The sequence below is a fragment of the Mustela nivalis genome (genome assembly GCF_964662115.1).
Source record: "Mustela nivalis genome assembly, chromosome: 1".
NCBI lineage: Eukaryota > Metazoa > Chordata > Mammalia > Carnivora > Mustelidae > Mustela > Mustela nivalis.
In genome coordinates this window covers 160813703-160835152 of record NC_139020.1, presented here as the reverse complement: position 1 = coordinate 160835152, position 21450 = coordinate 160813703, and the positions used below count along the sequence as shown (strand labels likewise).

At 55.6% G+C, this 21450-nt stretch overlaps 1 protein-coding gene across 2 annotated transcripts in view; it reads left to right on the top strand.

The window, feature by feature from the left end:
• Positions 1-20387, top strand: part of NUP210 (nucleoporin 210) — a 103894-nt gene extending 83507 nt beyond the window's left edge. For both annotated transcript variants that reach the window (XM_082688052.1, XM_082688053.1), the window contains exons 29-40: positions 803-894; positions 3303-3477; positions 4842-5017; positions 7012-7232; positions 8714-8850; positions 11525-11642; positions 12650-12796; positions 14329-14579; positions 15535-15751; positions 17519-17614; positions 17686-17769; positions 18991-20387. In XM_082688052.1, coding sequence (XP_082544178.1) covers positions 803-894; positions 3303-3477; positions 4842-5017; positions 7012-7232; positions 8714-8850; positions 11525-11642; positions 12650-12796; positions 14329-14579; positions 15535-15751; positions 17519-17614; positions 17686-17769; positions 18991-19091 — 1815 coding nt within the window. In that variant the 3' untranslated portion in view covers positions 19092-20387. The remainder of the gene's footprint in view (positions 1-802; positions 895-3302; positions 3478-4841; positions 5018-7011; positions 7233-8713; positions 8851-11524; positions 11643-12649; positions 12797-14328; positions 14580-15534; positions 15752-17518; positions 17615-17685; positions 17770-18990) is intronic.
• Positions 20388-21450: the final 1063 nt, after the last annotated feature.

Sequence of the window (21450 nt, the reverse complement as noted above, 5' to 3'; positions counted from 1 at the left end):
GACATTTGGGCTTATGTATATGATCAGAACATAGCAAGGCTGGAAGGGAATGAAAATTGGACCCTTTAGACTCCAGCCCATCTGATGAGATCAGAAGCCAGTGGGGGAGCACAAAGCTGGACTCCGCATCCAGGCCCAGAGGCCAAGAGAGGTCCTCCCAAGGCCCCCTAGAGAAAAGGACTTGGAAGGGTGGTAGGCAGTTAGGGTGCTTGTCAGGAGGATTCTGGAGTTCCCATAAGAGCTGCAACCGTAGGCTGGGGAGCTGTGGCAGGCCTTGGGGCTCCTGGGAAGCGAGGATCAGATTTGATCTGATTCACTCCGACATGACCAGGTTTCTCACCTGCCAGTCTGGTTCACTGACCCACTTGCCCCCACACTTTGTGGCTCCCAGGAGAGCAGGACAAGAGGGAGGAAGATCAGGGCCAAGGGGCAGCTAGGGGTTATCCTGACTTGGGCACAATGAGGATCAGCTGAGACAGACCCTGAGCCCTGTAATTCTGCACACCTCCTTCCATGCCCACAAAGATCGCACCCACCATAGGAACCTGGGGAGCAGCCTGTGCTCCCTGGCTTCAATGGGGTATGCACACATGAGCCTGCCTGTCCACTCTTTCTCATCACACCCCTGGCCTCTGTTAAAAGCCTGCCCTATGCATCCCATTCCCTGCCATCTGGCAGGTGCCCCCAACGGTGTTCTTCATCTCTGCCCCTCCCCCCACCTGGTCTCACTGCCAAGAGTGGGGACAGGGGGCTGGACGGGACTCCAGCGCCTGCCAGGAACCAACCTCGCCCTCCGTTCCAGGTATTCGAGAAGCTGCTGCTGCTGAACCCTGAAATAGAAGCAGAACAAATATTAATGTCACCCAACTCATTTATAAAGCTTCAGACAAACAGGTACGTGACTCAGCGCTCATTTGCAGCAGGCTGAGGAGTGGCGCTCCGCGTCCAACGACTCATTTGTCAAAGTTGTCAGACGCTTCCAGCCAGCTGCGTCCCTCTCTGTGCGAAGTGGGTGCGGCTTCTGCAGGCCCCTTCCCCGCCCCACCAATTGCTCCTGCGGCTCCACGTTGCTGGTCCCCGTGGGCCTGTCTCTTCTTCCCTCGCACCCAGCAAGCTTGTAATGCCCACTGCTCCAGTCCGTGACTCCAAAGGGGGAAAATGTACCACCTTGGAAGAGTTAGACTTCCAAATGCCCCTTTGTCTTCAAGACACACTGCTCGGCGGGTAGCATTCCTGAATCAGCAGCCTGGGCATCTCCGGGGCACAGGGTGAAAGGCAAGTTCTGGGCCCCACCCCAGCCCTGCACTCAGCCAGGTCCCCACTCGGGGGGATGCACACTGACTGCGGTTTAATTCCTGTCTCGCCTTCATGCGGGTGCCTTTGGTAGCCCTGACTTGCGTGTAAGTGGCGGTTTGCCACAGGGGGTGCTCCGAGGACCACAGGGTACTTGCATGTTGTGTGAAACACACACATATCTAAATACCATCTGGTGTGCCCGTGGTGGTGAAGAGGAGCATGGCACGAGAAGGGTGACAGTCAAACAAGGTATGATAGTTTAGCTGTAACCCAAAGCAGGGCCTTCTGTGCGAGGCTTTAGGAGAGACATGTCAGATAGAAATGCTTGAACTAGGTCTTTTTTTTTTTTTTTTAAAGATTTGATTTATTTGAGAGCGAGAGAGCTCAAGCAAGAGTAGGGGGAGGGGCAGAGGGAGAAGCAGATTCCCCGCTGAGCAAGAAGCCCTACTGGGGCTCCATTCCAGGACCCCAGAATCATGACCTGAGCTGAAGGCAGACACTTAACTGAGCCCTGCAGGCACCTCTTGAGCTGCGTCTTTTTTTTTTTTTTTTTTAAGATTTTATTTATTTACTTGACAGAGAGAGATCACAAGTAGATGGAGAGGCAGGCAGAGAGAGAGAGAGAGGGAAGCAGGCTCCCCGCTGAGCAGAGAGCCCGATGCGGGCCTCGATCCCAGGACCCTGAGATCATGACCTGAGCCGAAGGCAGCAGCTTAACCCACTGAGCCACCCAGGCACCCTTGAGCTGCGTCTTGAAGGATGAGCAGGACCTCTGCAGGTTCCAAGGAAGGGGCTGGTGATGGGGCAGAAAGTTGCAGCTGAGGCAATAGCCCTTATTATCCTCATCTGAGGAGGGTCCGTAGGGCTGCGTACAAAGAGCAAGGTGACAGAGGCTAGCTCTGGGGGCGAGCACATTTCCTTCTTATCGTTTTTTGTTTTTGTTTTTAAGATTTTATTTATTCATTTGACAGACAGAGATCACAAATAGGCAGGAAGCCCTTCCTCCTCACAAAGAGGAGGAAGCAGGCTCTCAGGGAGCCTGATGCAGGACTCGATCCCAGGACCCTGAGATCATGACCTGAGCCGAGGGCAGAGGCTTTAACCCACTGAGCCACTTAGGCGCCCCTTGTCGTTTCTTTATTAAACAAAACACATGGGAGAGATTATAAAACACTGTGGTATTTGTCTTCTAACCAGTGAGGATCATTGGCAGCTTTACGAACCGTTTTCTGAGCAAGTAGCCCATTTTCACCCAGTCCCCTGCCCTTAGAAATTAGACAGGGCAAGACCATTGCTTCCCTTTCACAGTTGGGGAAACTGAGGGCCAAGAGAGGAGACACGAGGTGCCTCGAGGCATGCAGCTATCTGCTGGGCATTGGGACTGTGCTCAGGATCTGCCCGACTCAGGGCCCTATCCACTTTCCACTGTGCCAGGCTGCCTTATGTCAGTAAATGAGAAACAGTCTGCCCCAGAAACGATCTTTTTTTTTTTTTTTTCTTTTTTTTAAAGATTTTATTTATTTATTTGACAGACAGAGATCACAGGTAGACAGAGAGGCAGGCAGAGAGAGAGGGAAGCAGGCTCCCCGCCGAGCAGAGAGCCTGACACGGGGCTCGATTCCATCCTGGGATCATGACCTGAGCCGAAGGCAGAGGCTCAACCCACTGAGTCACCCAGGTGTCCCCCCAGAAACGATCTTTACAGCAAATGTCCCATGCAAGGGACGGGAGAAGCTCAGCTGTCAGTGTTTTCTCCAAGGAGCACCACTCTCCTTGGAACCATCGGTTTTCTATATTAGGTTTCCCACAGGGGACCAAGGAGGTTATGCACAGGCTGCCCACCCGGGTCCTAATGTACAGTGGGGCCAGGTTCAGGTCTTTCCTTATCCCAGGAGCCCTCAGGAAGCCCAGATGGCTGCATCTCAGGGCAGAGACACCGGGCCCCTTCGCTGCGACCTGCTCTCCCTGCTGCGCTCTGAAAAACTGGGTCTGTTTGTTTTTCAAAGGGATGGTGCGGCATCTCTGAGCTACCGTGTCCTGGGTGGGCCGGAGAAGGTCCCCGTGGTGCATGTGGATGAGAAGGGCTTCCTGACGTCCGGGTCTGTGATTGGGACGTCTACAATCGAAGTGACTGCTCAAGAGACTTTCGGGGCCAACCAAACCATCATCTTTGCCGTAAAGGTAGGATCGTGTTCTCCTCCTGTTTTAGAGTAATGAAGGCAATAGCACTGAAGGAAAAACCTGCCCCTCGCAGGTGTAAAATGGATCTATTCACCTTTGAGCTGAGAAATTGTATGGAAGAATTCACTGACAGATAACTTGGGGACAAAGGTCCCAGAGGAAAAGCTATAGCATCTTCTGGGTGTCACAGCTGAAGGTCCTTGTAGGTTACTGATCATAATGGCCTCATTTCACAGAGGGGGAAACAGGCCCAGCAAGGCCTGTGATCTGCTGGGACTGGCATCCCCGTGTCCCGATGGGGCCGCCGGTACCTGATTGGTGCCCAGGAGCAGTGGCTGTGTGTGCTAGATGCCCGGTGCAGAAATCATCACATTATATCCATGGTGACATGAAGAGTTCAGTAAGGAAAGGCAAGGAAAGTGAGACTTATTGTGGAAGAGAGTCACTCTTGGTGACTGTGAGGCAGAGCCTGGGCCCTAATCCACATGGGCTGGGCTCGGGGTTGTGTCTCCCAGCCTTATCACAACACTTCCCATGGCCCCTGCCATTCCATGCTCCTTAGTGCTGGGGGTTTTCTCCTTGGGCATCCTTTGGGTAGGTCCCCCAGATTTCCCTCCTGTACCTCCTTGCCACAGGCTGAATCCTGAGTGACAGACAAGACACATGACTTCAAGTTTTGAGATTTTTGCCTGGGTCCCTGACCTGCTTCCTTAATTAGTGCCTTTTTGTTTCAAAGTGGGTGCCTTGCAGGGAACCCTCCACCCTACTTTTTGAGTAAGTGGAAGCTACTCATTGCTCATCCTACTTCAGCAAATAGGTATTGAGCACCAGCTGTTTACCTATCACTGTACCCACTGAGCTTCATCCCAGAAATTAGGTCTTTCGAGGGAGCAAATGTTCTGGCCAGGATAGATTTATCTCGGTGTTAGGGGGCCAGGAGCTCGGGTTTCCTCCTCCCCATCCTGCTTTCCCTGCAGCACCCACAGCCTCCCAGTGCCCCCCAGTTAATGCTTCCCCTGTAGTCCCCAATGGGCATTCCTTCACTTGAATGCCCAGAGAGCCAAGTTTCCCAAAGAAACCGAACATTCAAAGCCTAGGGGATATTTTGCAAAATGAATAATGATAATAATTTTTCAAAGTCACGGGTTTAGGCTCTTGTAGGTTGGGTTTTCTTTTCATGAGTCTGGCCCGCTCTGTGGAAAGGCAGGAATCTCATCACTAGCTCAGGACTCTCAGGAGACCAAGGCCTTTCCTCCTCCCAGGACCCCCACGTCAATCTAGTCCCCGGTCCTTCCCGAGGGCGGTACCCAGCTGGGGAAGCTGGTTCCCAGAGCGGTCACTACCACATCTGCTCATGTCCTCAGGTGTCTCCTGTTTCTTACCTGAGGATCTCCATGAGCCCTGTCTTGCACACCCACAACAGGGAGGCTCTGGCAGCCCTGCCTTTGGGAATGACTGTGACCTTCACAGTCCACTTCCACGACAACTCTGGAGACATCTTCCATGCTCACAACTCGGTGCTCAGCTTTGCAACCAACAGGTAGGCTGTGGGAGACCCTCATTTCTCACGGGAAGGAGTGCCTCAGTTGGACCTGGATGGCAACTGGACAGTCTAGTGCCACTGAAAGGAGACTTCATTACCTGCGGTCACCAAGAGGAGGGGACATGCCACACTTGTAGGGCCCCAGGGGGAAACCCTGGGCTGGCTCCGGAGGCAGGAGTGAGGGGAAAACAGGCCAGAACCTTTATTACCATGTGGCAGGAAGCTATCGGTGATGTCCCCAGTGGGCAGGAGGTGACCTGACACCTGACCTGACCGACACAGGTGTCGGGTTTGGGTTTGGGGTTGGAGGGCTTGAGGTAAGACTTCTGTATACCTGGGAAAGCCCATCGCAGGGGACATGGAACCATGACACAGTCATGGCCAATGAACTGGCTCTGTGATAGGCAGATGCAAAAGTTGGTAACCCCGTAAGGCCACACCTTCCAGCACTCCGGTGCTGGTGAGGAAGGAGTGTGATGTCCACTGCCTCTGCCGTGTCTCACTGACGCCTCACTATAGCCCATTTGCTGAGGCCCAGAGAGTTCAAGCCACTTGCCCTGGGTCACACAGCCAGAAAGTGGGGTTTGAATACCAGGTCGCATCTGGCTCCATGGGCAAGTCATTTTGGCTATCTCTTATAGCTGTTAGCTGCACTGTATTTTGGAAGGTCTCAGGTGAGGTGACAGGGTGCTCTCCAGAGCAGGAAGAGAGCTGTGGCCTCCATCTGGGCCCACTGAAACCTCTGACTGGGTCTGCTGGAGCAGTGAGTCTCAAGGCGTGGTCCCCAGACCAGCCTGGCCAACAGCAGCCAGGAGCCCTTAGAAATGCAAGTTCCCAGGACCCAGCACTTGGTGTTTTTAGGAGACCTGCAGGTGATTTTAAAGCCTCTGGTACATACTAGCTAAAAGCAGGAGAGCGAGCCATTGGGCACAGGAGGAAAGAGGACAGCTTAGGCGGTGGTTCTAGGGAATACGGGGACAGAAGAGTATATGCAGGTGTGAGTGACCATTGCAAGTTGGCCTCCCCGCAGGCCTGCAACAGATGTGTTCCCTGTGGCTCACATACCCAGGGCCAAGCACTGGGGAAGTAGCATGGTAGGAGGACTGGGGTTTGGAGTTAGGCCCAGTTCAAGCCCCAGCTCTATCCTTTGTGGACCCTTCCCAGGCAAGGCAACTCATCTCTCCAGGCCTCAGTCTCCATACCTGTCGTGTGGGGAACCTGCCTCATCCTCAGGGCCATCAACCGAGGCCATAGTCATGAAGGCCTCCGGCAAACCATGGAGCTCTGTGCCCATGGTCTGAGCCGTGCCTCGGTCTGGGACCAAGGCTACCCTGGAGGAAATGGAGGCAGGTCCTCCCAGCCCCTCGGCTACCCCACAGAAGTCGTGCTGGCACTTTTGTGGTGGGAGCCCGTCTCCTGGGGACCAGTCAGGGCTGAGGGATCAGAAGGCAGTGGAGGGAAGTGATAAAGCCAGAAACCCTGCCTCTCTGGCCGGCCAGTGCAGGCCTGGTGCTGACCAAGCATGTGTCATGCACCAGCTGCTGGTCCCTATGCATTATAGCCGCCGACCTGGTTTAGCACTATGTCAAGCCTAGGACGCCATGGGTTTATTCTCATCCCCATTTTAAAGGAGGCAGAGGACAGAGGTCGTGCCTCCTCCCACTGGTCTGTTGGGAAGGGACTGACAAGCGCTTTGTAACTCCCCTTGCCCTCTGGCCTCAGCTTTCCTTTCTAGAACATGGGGACGTGCTCCAGGCCACCCCAGCTCTGGGCCAAGGGCTCCTCCTGGGACAGAGGAGAGGAGGTCAGGTTTAGCATGGCCTGCAGTGGCCCCAGATCTGCACCAGCTGCTCAGTAACCTTGAGCCGGAGGGACATCTGGGGCCACGGTCAACAAGAAGCTTGTCTGGGCAGGGGCCTCCATATATCTCCCTCGGGGGTCAAGCACCTCTTCCCTGAGACTGAGCGCCCACCTCCCCCTCCTGTGCCTAGAGACGAGTTTGTGCAAATCGGGAAGGGCGCCACCAACCACACGTGCGTCGTGCGCACCATCAGCGTCGGCCTGACGCTGCTCAGCGTGTGGGATGCCGAGCACGTGGGCCTCTCCGACTTCGTCCCGCTGCCTGTCCAACAGGCCATCTCCCCGGAGCTATCCGGAGCGCTTGTGGTGGGAGACGTGCTCTGTCTGGCCACAGTCCTGGTCGGCCTGGAAGGTAAGAGAGATGGATACGGGCCGGGGACTCCTTCTGAATCCGGACAGCCCCAAAGATGGGAGCGGGCTCCCTTGGTGTGGGTAAGATGGACAGAGCTCGGAGGAGGTCCAAGAGCAGGCATCAGAGCCCTACAGGCAAAATCCAGTGTGCTGCCTCTTTTTGCAAACAGGATGGCTTTGGAATTCCGCCATCCCCCTTCATTCATGTGCTGTTGGTGGCTGTGTTTCCCCTACAACGGCCGGGCCGAGCAGTGGCATCAAAGACCTCCAGGCCCCCACAGCCTGACACATGTACCATCTGGCTCTTTACAGAGCAAGCTTGCCAGCCCCTGCACTCACGTAGCACTGTCTGGTAGAAGTTTCTGCCACAGGAGACATCCCATATCTGCTAAGGCAGGGGGGCCCTCCCAATCCAGCCCTCAAAATGCACCCAGGAAACTACCTATTTCATATGAAGGCACTTGTGCCTAGTAGCTACAGGGCTGGTCAGAGTACGTCCAAAAGGAAATGTAAGCAAAGAATAGCTACTGGGCCTGTTCCGTGATTTCCGGATTTCAGCTGCTCCCATGCCACCTGTGTTGTATATCCATGATCTACATCATTTGTTTTTTGTTTTCTTTTTTTCCAAAGTTTCAAATTGACTCCCTATTTTTTCTTTATCTAATTCATTTTAAAAGGAAGTTAAACACTGCTCTTAAAGAAAAACAAATCTAACTTGCCAGAAATAGAATATGGTGGTTATTTTGTGGTCTATATTCTGTTACATGATTGGCTTTTTTTTTTTTTTTTAAGATTTTATTTATTTATTTGAGAGAGAGACAGTGAGAGAGAACATGAGCGAGGAGAAGGTCAGAGGGAGAAGCAGACTCCCCATGGAGCTGGGAGCCCGATGCGGGACTCAATCCCGGGACTCCAGGATCATGACCTGAGCCGAAGGCAGTCATCCAACCAACTGAGCCACCCAGGCGCCCCTACATGATTGGCTTTTAACTAAGAAATGTTGTCTAGCACTAGCCCTCAACCCTGACATCGGCTTTGTTTGCTAAAAAACACTGGATAAACAGTTGGGGCTGGGAAGGGGGTGGTCCTGTGGAGAGGGCCAGCTCCCAGGTCATCCCAGGACAAGGGAATGATCAAGAAATTACAAGCAGGGAGGCACTAGAGAGAAAGGAGGGCGGAAGGTTCACTCGGCAGGGGTTGCAGCTGTGCAGAGAGCAGGTGCCCTAGGCCTGCAGCTAGCCCCGGGTGGCTGCAGCCAGGAGCCTGCGGTGGGAGTGGGGGGAGTGGGCCCCAGCCAGGGTGCCAAGGCCAGTGGGATAGATGGCTTCTACCCTGAGGTTGATGAGTTGAGCCCCCCGGGGCAGCAATGTGGAGCATGGGGCTGGGCGGGGCCAGAGGCTGATGCTGTCACCTGGGGGACAGAGTTTGGCCGTGCTATTGGCTATGGGAATGGTGAGTGACAGCCAGCACTTCCTCTCCCAGGCCTCTCTGGAACCTGGAGCTCCTCATCCAGCAACGTCCTCCATATCGACCCAAGGACAGGCGTGGCGGTGGCCCGAGAGGCAGGATCTGTGACCATTTACTACGAGGTTGCTGGGCACCTGAGGACCTACAAGGAGGTGGGACTTTGGGGGCACACGTGGCTGACCCTCTTGGGGTGAAACCCTTAGCTTTCTCTACTGAATGACTCCCTTTTCTCCAGCAAAGAAGCAGTAGCATCTTGCTAGCAGTCAGGATCCGGAGTCATGAGTCTGGGTTCCGCTGCCCCCTGCCTCTGGGATTGAAACAAGCTCCCTTTTTGGCACAGGCTCCCGCCTCCCCGCATTCAAAATGGTGCCATGACAAGGGCTGGTGTCCTGGAGTTGCCATCCCCCATCCCCCGCTCCCATACACTGGTGGACTGGCAGGAAAGTCCCCCATGGGCATCCCCCTGGGAGACCTGGGGTGGGTGGGCCAGTGTGGTGATTTGGCGTCACTGATGAAGTTAAGCCTCCCTGGCAAGCCACCCCTTGAGTCTTTCTGGAGGCGAACAAAACTGTTCTCTCCTCTGTTTATCTCCAGCCGAGAATGAATCAATGAGCCACGTCGGGCCGTGTTCCAAATGTGTCTCATTTTAGAGCCAGCGTGCATGTGATCGAATCCAGCAGTTTAACCTGATAGCTCACACGTTTAGTGCTGGAGCCGTGCAGTGGGGGAGCCGATCCCAGATAGGGGCACCTGGTGATTGACGAAGCTGTGTTCTCCCGGGAGGAGCCACCGAGAGTGGGCAGGGGCTGGGCGGCGTTGGCTAGGAGAGGGAGGGGCGGCTGGATGAGAGAGCGTGGCATAGGCAAAGTTGTACCCAGCTCCAGAGCCCAGCCCTGACAGCGGGAACCTACCTAGGCGGTAGGCGGGGCGGGAGGGGGGCAGTGGAGGCTGGCATGGCCATCATGATGCACCCTGGGTTCCAGGAAGCTCTGTGGAGTGGTTAAGCATATGAGCCTGAGGGCCAGGCTGCCTGGGTTCATATCCCAGCTGGGCCACTGAGAGGCTGTGTGGCATCAGGTAAGTTATTTCACCTCTCTGTGCCTTGGTTTTCCTGTCTGTGAAATGGATGGAAGAGTGTTATAAGGATTAAAGGCACTCACATGTGTGAACAGCTTGGAATGGTACTCAGCAAACCTTCAGTAGGTATTAGCTGCACTGTTACTGCTTTATAGCAAAGAGACAAAAGCTTATGCCAAACCTAGGAGGGCTTCATCAGGGATTTTGTTTGTTTGTTTTTTACAGTAGAGAGTGATCTAGATCAGAGGTAAGGTTTGGAACGGGTCCCAGTGCCTGGCAAAGTTTAAGAGCCCAAGAGAGGGAGAGGAGCTGCAGGGAAACCAGGCAGGGGGCTGGGGATGGGACTGGCACCATTGGGCGGGCAGAAACTAAGGGTGGGTTTGGGGGAGACTGAGCGGGGAGAGTCATTGGCAATCGATGACCATTTGGAAGTAGGGATTGAGGGAGAAAGAGGCTTTGGGGATCCAGGGTCTGGCTTGGGTGACAAGGTGGATGTTGGTCCTTTACATTGACTACGGTGGGGGGTGGGTGGGGTGCAGAATGAGGGGCCAGTGTGGGTGGAAGATGAGTGAGTTGAGAAATGGCCAGCCTAAGGTGGTTATAGCTCCTCTGTGTGGGGCTGGTGGTAAGGCAGCAGGTGTTCCTGGAGCTCCAGAGCAGGGAGCAGGAGAGGGGTTGGGGGGCTAAGGACAGGGATGGTTCTGGAAGACCTGAGAATGGATGGGACTTTGCAGAACATACTAGAGCAGGAGGGGAGAGGGGCAAGGCCTTGGGTCCCCTCTGCAAGGTGTGGAGGAGGAGGAAGAAGAAGTGGGGAGAAGATGATAGCCTGGTGATCAGGAGGAGTCCAGGAGAAGATGGGAAGACCTAGGGCCAGAGTGCAGGTGCCTACCAGTGAGTCTGAAGGCCCTGGGGCCAGCCCACAGGCCTGCCTATGCTTCTGCATCAGCCATGACCCTGGTAGCATCGTGAGCTTTGGGGAGGAGTGAGACCGCATCCCTACTCTTAGGGAGATCACATTCTGGTAGAAATCAGATCTGTGGGAGGCAGGAAGTGCTGAGTGCCTGCCCAGAGGTGGGTAGACAGGCTTCCAGCTAGAGGGGGTGACTCGAGCTGGGCCTACAAGGACCAACAGGGTCAGTCTCTGCAGGGAGGGTGGAAGCTTAAGGTAGGTGCACAGCTGCGGCGAGGGGGTGGGGGAAGTCTGGGTGTGGCCAGGGCAGGATGAGCAAAGGGGATAGGTAGGAAAAAATCTGGGAAGACTTCAGTCTGGCCTGGGGGCGGGGGGTGTCAGTCCTTAACCCAGGGTATGTGGGTTGCATTTTCATCCAGGTGATTTATGTTGAATAAATGACAGTAAAGTAAAACAGTGCCTTCTCTCTTCACTGAAAGCCTAATTAACGAAACTAATGAACCAGAGAAGTGATCGCAACTGTCCCAGGAGCCAAATTCTGTAGCCCACCCCAAACCATTGAAGGAATTCAGGCCCAAAGTCCAGCTGGGGCTCTGCTGCTCTGGAAAAACAGTCAGCTCAGAGAGAGGGCAAGGCTGTAGGGTCTGACTGGCCCCAGGGTCTAACCCCAGCTCTACCACCTCTGGGCAAGTCCCTCGAATGCTGAGCCTCAGTCTTGTGCCCTGTGCAGTGGGTTGTGCCTCATCACAGACAGCAGGGTGAGGTCACAAAATTGCCCAGCCACCAGGCCCACATGTGGTCGGTGCTCAGTGCAGCTGCCTCGGCTCCCTCCCCAGATAGCGATTGGTGTCCCTCAAAGGATCGTGGCCCGTTCCATCCGCCCAGGCCAGACCAGCTTCCAGGAGGCCTCCAAGGTGACCGTCACCGTGGGAGACAGAAGCTCTAACCTGAGAGGTAGAGAATAAGGGGCTTGCTTGGTCTGGGGAGGGGCCCTGCTGGGCTCAGGGGCTCTGCTGCCATTTTGTCTGCTTTTCCCACTCAAACTTACGCCAGAGCTGCATTTAAACTCCTTGTAGCCTGTTGCTTCCAGCTTTTTAGAAATCCAAGTTGTCCCCAAGCAGAGACAATGAAAAGAGACCTTCCTAAAAGATCCTGGTGCCCAGAAATAGCCTGTATCTGAGCCAGAAATGCCCCTTCACCCTTGGGTCACCTGAGGAAAGAAAGCCACACTTTACCCCCATGAATCCCAGAAAGTAGTGACTTAGCAGAGATCTCATGGCTGATTTTTATAATTAGCTCTTCCAAGCCTTGCATGGAACATTCGACCCTGTCCCCTGCCCATGACAGTCCTGGACAGCAGCTGTCAGGAATAAATCCATCAATACGGACTGGTTTTTTGTTTGTTTGTTTTTGGTTGTTGTTGTTTTTTTTTAACCACTTAACTGGTGGAATTAAATATGGCTGTCCTCGTTCTGATTGATGAGACACCTTTACCGTATCCACTCACCTCTGTTTTCCTACCTCAGTGTGCGGGGACAGCACCATGCAGTCGCTGAAATGATCCTCAGCGCATCCATGGGGAACTCTTGCCCTCCTGATGTCCAGAAATAAATTGCCCATTTTTCCCCACTGACAGGGACAGCGATGCGCATTAGTGGGCCTGACCTGTCCAGCCGGGCCGTTGGATACAGCCTCTAGCACAAATGCTCGAGTTTGGATCTGGACTTGCCCCAATTCCGAATGGCCCTCCTCCCCCCTAGAATTGTCCTCGGCTTTTATAACCTCCAGCAGCATCGTGAAGCTGGGGGCAGTCCCGGGGCACCCCGCAAGCGTCTGTTCGCAACCCCTCCGGCCTGTGTGTGCAGCCTGCTCTTGCGTCCTCATTTTGGGGCACCACGGGCAGGTGCACAGGCCCCGGGCGGGCCTGGCTCACACCCTCCTCACCCACTTCCCATCCCCAGGGGAGTGCTCCCCAGCCCAGATGGAAGTCATTGAGACTCTGCGTCCAGAATCCCTCCTTAGCTGCCAGGTTCAGTTCAAGCAAGACGTCTTTGACTTCCCAGCACGCGACGTCTTCACAGTAGAGCCAGGATTTGACGCAACTCTAGGTGAGTGGGCGAGGGTGTGAATGGGTGTGTTTGGCCCACCATGCCTCTGTGCAGAGGGGCCCTGTCTGTCAGGAGCCCAGCCTGGGGACTTAGGCCACCCTCTGGACGCGGGTCCCTTGCAGCCGCCAGGAGTGCTTGGCAGGCCCATGCTGGGTGACAGCCGCTCTCCGCAGCCCCCCTCCATGTGGCAGGAAGGACACACTTCCGAGCTGGAAAAGCTGGGCTCAAGGCCCAGAGCTGTTGGGTGTCAAGGATCTGCAAACTGGGCAGGATGGTGCCTTGCTCGCCCTGGTGACAGGGCTGAGCAGTGCAAATGAGCAATGGCTAGAAGGGTCCTGGGTAACGAGTTTGGGCCACACGGTGTGTCAGAACATCACTGTTCCATGGCCTATGGAGCTGAAGGCTAGTGCCTTGGAGTTGGAGCAGCCGCCTGGGCCCCTGGCATTCTGGCCAAGTGACACTGTCACCAATGCACCCTATGAAAAGGGGTGCCCTCCTGGGGCACTTCAAGGGTTCAGTAGGATAGTGCCTGTGACCTGCTTAGCATGGGCCAGCACACACGCCTATCAAGTCCTTGATGGTCGCTGCCAGCATCAGTATGATGATGATTATTGATGAGCATTTGGCCCGTTTTTCAGTTCCTTCCAAGAACATGCAGCTCAGTCTTAATTAGCAGGAGTTAGCCACAGCACCGTGCCAGGCCCTAAGCCCAGCTTGCAGCTCTCTGTGGCTCGGGTTAGTACCCAGGCCACTGCCCAAGACGCTAGAGGTATGTCCTCAGGGCACGTCATGGGTGGGGCCCAAGTGTACAGAGTGGGTACCTGGGGGTCCCATATCCTCTTTACCCGCGAATGTGGCCCCATGAGGGGTAAAATGTTATTCCCACCTGACTGAGGGAAAGCATGCCAGCAAGAAGGCCGACTTACCCACCAAGGGGCACTTGGCTGGCATGGGCATGGAAGCAACTCCAACACAGGCACCCAGGTTCTAAGCTGCAGGGGAGGGCTCTCTAGGGCCCCTGTTGGCAGTATCCATTTAACTCGTTTGTCCATTCAGGGCAGGCATGGAGGATTCAGCAGGTACCAAAATGTCCCGATCCATGCCCTCCAAGAACTTCCTGTCTCTGTACTGGGAGTCAGCCCCAGCTGGCCTGTAAGCCCAGCATTGGGTCAGGGTAACTGTTGATCATGGACTCACAGTCCCTCTGAGCCAGGATGGCTGGGCCCTGAGATGCAGCACTGGCCCATGCCTTCCCACCCCAGGGAACGTCAAGGCAATGGGGATCTGGTAAACCAGAGCATTCTGGGAAGGGAGCCAGAGTGCTGGTCCCAGAGAGGGTGTCCAAGCCACCAGGGGTATGTCCCTGGAGGGTCCTGGAGGAGGGAATGTCCCTGGAGGGTCCCAGAGGAGGGGATGCCTCAGGTGGGCTCTGAAGGGGGGTAGGAGTTGTCCAGTTAGAGAAGCCAGTAGAAAGTGTAGCATGGGGTCACGGGCAGGAGAGGGGACTAAGGGGAACATCCTCATCTCCACAGGCCGGTACCTCTGCTCGGTCATGATGCACAGGCTGACGGACAAGCAGCTGAAACATCTCAGCATGAAAAAAACGGCACTGCTGGTCACCGCCTCCATCCCGGGCAGCCATGCCCCCAGAGAGCATGTGGGCGCCGAGGTGCCCTTCAGCCCAGGGCTGTACACTGACCAGGCTGAAATCCTTTTGAGCAACCATTACACCAGCTCCGAGGTCAAGGTCTTTGGTGCCATGGAGATTCTTGAGAACCTGGAGGTGAGTGGCATCCACACGTGAGCCAGGGGCCTCAGAGATGACTGGGAAGCACAGGGAGGCCCCCATGGATCATGGAGGCCTGGATCACCTCTCTTTAAAATGAGAAATTTAAAAGAAAATGTGAATACACCATATCCTTTTCTTTCTTTCCATGCCACTACCGTTATCTATGAATTACTGTGATTTCTGCAAGTCTTCCCCAACCAGGAGTTAAGTATGTGGAGCCAGTATTTAGCATAGGGCTTCCCAGGCACATAGTATGTGCTCAGTGAACGTTTGGTATGCTCAGTGAATGAAGTCAGTGCAGGACTGCACACTGACATGGGGCAGGAGGGAAAACCTCTAATCCCTGACCTGTTGCTGACACCTGCACAGCTGGGGACAAGTCCCTTGCTCTGGGCCTCAGTTTCCCATCTGCTGAGTGCTGAGTGAATGGAGTCCTGTGTTCTGCCATGTAGCACGCTGGGAGATCTGGGGTGACAGGCCCAAGGTGGTTTTGGCTCCTCTGTTTACCTCAGCCCTTGTCTCACTGCAGTGAATGTGGCTGAACATTCTTGGAGAGAGACAGGGATGAATTCATTGCTGGTGACAGAGGGTCTGCCAGGCCTTGGGGTTGAGCTGCTGGCGATCAGCCAGTAACAGAGCTCCAAGCTATTCCCTTGGAAAGTTGGCATTTGGTGATAGTTCATGTTAGTTTAACACTTTTTTAATAAAGAGCCCTTGATTAGAATTCAATGGTATTGATTTGTCCTTTCCTTAAAAACGCTCTAAGTATAGACACCGTGCTCCTTCCCTGACTCCGTGCATTTCCTGCTGTCAGTTAAAAGCACCCAGGCATCATCACCTGCCTAGGAAGGGGGCCTGGGGAGGGGTCTCCACTCCTCCACCCTTGGGCCCAGGAGGGAAGCACAGCATTTCAGGCAGAAGTGCTCCTCTCCTGCACTGTTTCTCCCAGGTGAAATCGGGGTCCCCAGCCGTGCTGGCCTTTGAGAAGGAGAAGTCTTTGGGGCTCCCCAGCTTCATCACCTACACTGTTGGCGTCTCAGATCCCACAGCCGGCAGCCAGGGGCCTCTGTCCACCGCCCTGACCTTCTCCAGTCCCATGACTAATCAAGCCATCACCATTCCGGTCACCGTGGCCTTTGTGATGGATCGCCGAGGGCCTGGTCCTCGTGAGTCATGGGACGGGACACAGCTGGGATGGACCTGGGTGGGGAGGGCTGGGCTACATGGTCTTAGCTGTTTATGGCAACCTGGGGGCATCGATAACAGGACGACTCAGAAATGCAGAACGTCCTGTGACGCGAATATGGCTCTTTTGAGCGGCCACACGTGCTTTGCTTCCCCGTCTGCTCTCAACACGGCAGTTAGAGGGATCCTGTTGAAAAGTGACTAGACCGTGCCCCTCCACTGCTCAACACTCTGCTATAGCTCCCACCTCCTTCACGAGGTAAAGCCCAAGTGTCTCCAGGATCTTGGAAAGCCCCACGTAATCCGCCTTCCCTACCCATTTGTGAGCACTTGCTCCAGCCACGCCGGCCTCCCTCCTGTTTGGGGCACATGTGCGGCCCCCAGCTGAGTCCCTGGCATTCACTGTTCCCTCTGCCTGTGATGCCTTTCCCCCAGATAGCCCCTTAGCCAACACCCCTCGCCTGCTTCCAGCCAACCTTCCCTCAAACTTTCTCTGTTCATATAGTAGGAAACTTCGAACCTTACTTCTACTCGAGCCTTTTTCCATCTTCCATGGCACTATTCTCAACTGCCAGCCTATGGAATAATTAATACAATTAATGATTAATTAATTAACCATTAGTTAATAATTAATTAATACAATTATGATTGCCACCAGTCTTTCCCCCACTAGAAGCTAAGCACTGTATGTGGGGACGGCGCCTAGAAGAGGGCCTAACATACCATAGGTGCTCAGTAATGGGCGACTCATTGATTCTGTAGACATTATTAGCACCTGCTGTGTGCCAGGCCCTGTACTGGGCAGAGGCCTGAGAAGCCCCCTACCCCAAATAGGGCATGGATTATAAACACAGCAAGAAAGGAATGGAGGCATATGGAGGGGTAATTTTACCTCTGCTGGCTTGAGGGTACCATTCAAAGGGGCTGCTTCCACCAGGTCCAGAAGGAGGAGTAGCTGGGGGAGGGCAATGCAGTTAGTAAGACCCTGGGGTGATAATGCCGGATAAGAGGCTGGGCCACGAGGAGCCTTGAATGCCAGGTCAGGGGCTCAGGCCTTTTCTTGAGAGCAAGAAAGTGGCCTGGTCCGTTCTGGCTGGGAGCAGACTGTAGGGATGGGACCAAGGTCAAGGGCACTTAAAGAGGCGAACACCTCCTTACTGCCAAGCAGGGATGTGTCCTGACACAGGACAGCCCAGTGAGGGAGAGGAGGTGCAGGATGAGGTAGAGGGAGACGGAAGAGGAGGCCACAGTCGGACCACCCTGAGGTGGGGCCCCAGAGGTGCAATAGCTTTGGAGCAAATGATACTGGCATCCCTTGGTGCATGGGCCCCAGTTCTGAGAACGGCAGTATCCCTGTCCAGTGCCTTTACCCAACACTGACTGGCATTGCCATGGGCAGTGCAGCTCATGGCTTGACACTTTCAACACTGCCTTGCCTTTCCAGGCAACACAGCTGCCTCCTGGGCATCTCCCCCTCCCCCTTGACTCCCCCACACACATCTGTTCTTCCTTGGAATGGGTATGGACGCTGAGCCCACCTCCAAGGAAGTGGGGCCTCAGATGGAGCTGGGTTGGTTCCAATGACCCAGAATGGGCTAGAACAGAGCACTGGGGTGACTGCCTTACAGGACCGGACACTGGTCCCCCACCCCAGGCCTTGGGCAGGCCACCTCACCCTCTGGCTGGGCACACAGACACAAGGGAACTCCATGTGTTGGTTTGGTGACTTGTCTTTCCATTGATCGCAGACGGCTCCAGCCTCTTCCAGCACTTCCTGGACTCCTACCAAGTGATGTTCTTCACGCTTTTCGCCCTGCTGGCTGGGACTGCTGTCATGATCATAGGTGAGGTGGGCTGCACTGTATGCCCTGGGTTGCTCCCCCCGCCCACTCTAACCAGCCACGTGGTCTTGCAGCCTACCACACTGTCTGCGCGCCCCGGGAGCTCAACGCACCTCCGGCCCTCTCCCCCCGAGCCAGCCCTCGCCACAGCCCCCACTGTGAGTACCCCACCACTGGCGGATGCAGCCAGGCAGGGCTGGGGCTAAGAGGAAGGGGTCCTAAGAGGAAGTGGGGATCAGGGCCCTGAACCCCAAGTCTCAGAAGCTCTGGCCCTGGGCAAGAGTGGCAGCTGAGGTATGAGGCCCAGAAGGCAAATCGGGAAGCTGAGGAGGGGTAACGGTACGCTGGTCCTGGGCGAGGAGAGCTTTCCCCAGGCAGAACCGTACAGGGTGGCGGGGTGGCGGGCTGGTGGCGGGGAGCTGTCTGTGGATGTGCTCGCTGGGACTGGCTCCCCATGCCAGGGCTGCCACAGAGGCCCGCAGAGGGTTGGGCTGGCTGACTCAGAGGTGCAGGTTCGGACAGTCCCAGGGATAAATCTCAGAGGGAGAGGAATCACGAGGACCATGCCTCTTCATAGTCCAGTTGTCCCTGGTGACCCTATATAGCTCCAGGGGATACTTCTGTCTGTGAGAAGTGCAATGTCTGACCACGACGGTGCATGGCAGCCCTAACATCTTCTGTGTTCCGTTGGAGGGTTCTTTCCCCTGAACAGGTGTCTGCTGAGCCCAAGAGGGCATGGCCAGGTTTCAAAGAATCTGAATTTTTGGAAGATAAGAGTTTCATGTATAGATGCATTTTCCTGGGTGACAAGATCCTGCATGCACCCTGGACCCCTAGCACCATAGCCTTCCACAAACATCCCCCAGCCAGCCTCGAAGCAGACACTCACCTTTTCTAACCCCCTCTCCCAGTGCACCCCTCCCTCAGTGTCTTGTGGCCACTGTGGAGTTTTGGCTTTATTTCTGGAATACTCTGGACTTTTCTGCTCACATGGGAGCCTTTGTTCATGCAGTTTTCTCAAGGAGCTCTTCCTGCCGGGATAGCCAGGACCTCCTCCCAGCATGCCCTGTGGGCTCATGGATGCTTCCATGTGGTCCTGAGACCTGCTGCTTGCTCTCTCCCACAGGTCTGCTGTAGGGGAGGGGGGTCAGGCTTCCGCTCCAGGTCTCCCTGATGTCCGGACATCACTACCATCCCTTGGGTGACATCACGCCACTGACCCAGGGCTGCCTAGGGGACTGGTCGCTGGGGGAATGAGGTGGCCGAGGTGGGCTGCCAACACTTCTTCCCAGGGCTCTTCTGGCACGGCTGAGGAATCCCTGGGGAAGGCTGAGCTCTCCTATTTGCTCTGTTCCTCATTTCGTCTCTCTCCCTCCTAGATTTTGCCGCCTCATCGCCAACGCCTTTCAACGCACTGCCTCCCAGCCGCAGAGCCAGCCCGCCCTCAAGGCTGTGGAGCCCCGCATACACCTCCCACTAGTCGGCTGGCCAGCCCTGCGCCCCCACGGTGGGGACACCCCTGCTCAGCCTGGCCTGGAGTACCAGGCCCCCTCGCTGCCTGTCCTGGCCTGTCGCTCAGGCCGTGCCCGCTAGCTGCTGCTGACATGTAGGAGTCCCAGGTGGCTTGGATTTGGTTTTGTTCTTAGCCTTCGCGAACACGCTGGCTCGTCCTTCATGCCTGGTTGTCTGGGGTTTCTGGGCAACGTGCAGTCCTGCTTCTCTTTTCCCTCCAGGCTCTAGAACCCCCTTCTTCTTAAGACTTTAAACAGGCAGAAGCTCCATTTCCTAGGAGGGGTTGGTACTGCAGTGGCCTCAGGGATTTTTGTGGGGTTCCCCCGCACCGTGAAAACTTTACCCTTAGTCTGGCTCCTGCTAGGAGATGAGGAGAGAGAACAGACGAGTGTCAGATGTGGGCCCTGTGACCACACAGAAGCCTCAGAAATGCAGCAATGGCGACCCCGTGCTGGCTCAGCCTTCCCGGGGGGCCCTACGGGCCATGGGAGCTGTGAGCCGGCTGCTCTCTGCCCCTCTGTGGACCACTGTGAATTTGTGTTTCTGTTTCCTAAGCGTGGAAAAGTCTCCTGGGACGTGGCCACAGCCCCACTGGGCTATCTGGTGGGGTCTGGTTCCTTCTCTCTCTCCCCGCTTCTCTATGGAATCGTAGTTAGGAAAAGGTCCTTGAGCCAGAAACCAGGATCTTTCCTTCCATGTGTTCTTCCGGAGAAGCCACTGTATTCTGCCCAAGCACAAAGACCCAGGGTTATCTGTTCCTCCTTCCGCATCTCAGCAGACCTGAGCCTCTGGCCCGCCCAGTGTGGGCCCCAGTCTCCCCGTGGCATTCCCCCAGCGAGCCACGGAGCCCGGCCTGGCCAGTGAGGGCAGTGGGCCTGCTCTCCAGGAAGGGGCTGGGAAGGAGAAGACAATGAAGAAAAGGCCCTCTTCCTTCCCAGCCCGACATTTAGCACTGGAGGCCTCCAGACTGGCCCCTCTGCCTGTGGCCAAGAGCCGGGCCACTCTCAGGATGAACTCGAGACACCCCCCAGCCCCCGAGCCAGGTACGCGTGGCTGCTGCGTGGGGAGTCATCCACTTTGACTCTGAGCCACAAGTGTGAATCCGCTGCAGGCCTCTAGGGCTGGGCTGTGCGATTTATTTTTGTAAAGCTGGAGACAGGAAGAATTGTGCCTTGCATATTACTTGAGCTCAAACTGACAACTTGGATGTAAATAGGTGCATTTCTACTTGGTTTATTTAATAAAGCTCTCTCTAATTTCGTAAGAAGGGCATGCTCGTTGCCAGAATTGCCGACCTCCTGCCTGGAAGGGACCAGGCTCTGGTGACTTTGCTTCTGGTTACATGGGTTTGGGGAGCAGATCTGTTCTGCTGCCCCTCTGTGTCATACTCCCCCTTCTCTGGCTGGCCACCCCGGCCTCCCTCCCATGCTGTGTTCCCATGGCTGCCAGCCTGGGGCCCCCATAAGTGCCCCACTTATGGGGGGGGACATGGCAGCCCTGCCCACATGTCACCAGGTGTCACCACGGCCTCCCTACCCCGTCTCCCTCTCTCCCTTGGGCTCTTCTCACTCTGTAGCTGTTCCTTCCTCCTGTCCCCCTGGTTTCCACCCCCACTCTCCTCAGAAGCTGACCTCCCTGGGATCACCATCCCCTTGCCTACTGGTCCCCAGCCCCTCACACTCTGCCTGTCCGGGTACTTGCTCCTCTTGGGGTGGTCCTCAACCGGCCCGCCATAGGCTTACCATAAGAGCCCAAGGCAGTTTCTGCTGTCCTGTGTCATGGAGCAGATGCCTAAAGAGACGAGGGGGCCACCCAAGGTGGCAGGCTACCCGGAGGTTCCTCTGGCAGAGGCCACCTGTCCCCCACGTCACCCGCCTTTTTCCTTAGGACCCACACCACCAACTCGGAGCTGGGTGAAAAGTGGCCACAACACACTCCAGGCCCCGCAGCCCCTTTGGCTGCTGGAGGCAAACACACAACTGTGTTGTGGGGGGACAGAACGTGGGCAGCGGTGTCCCGTGCAGCTCGTGAAACGGACTAAATGGCAGGTGGTGTCCCCAACACCACGTCGTCCCTCCCCTGGCTGAGCAGACCAGGTAAGGGCCACCAGAATGGCTAGGTCCTTGTCTGTGGAGCCTGTGCCCAGACCCAGGACGGCCTCCCTCAATAGGAGAGGACACTCCCAGCAGCCTCAAGATCAAGTGGGTCTTCTGCCACGGCCAGACCTCCTCCCCGTGGATTCAGTGGCATCGCCCAAAAGCAAGTTCAGTGGCCCAGCTCTGTGACCCTCCTGCAGGCCACAACCCCACATCTAGCCGCTGCCTCTC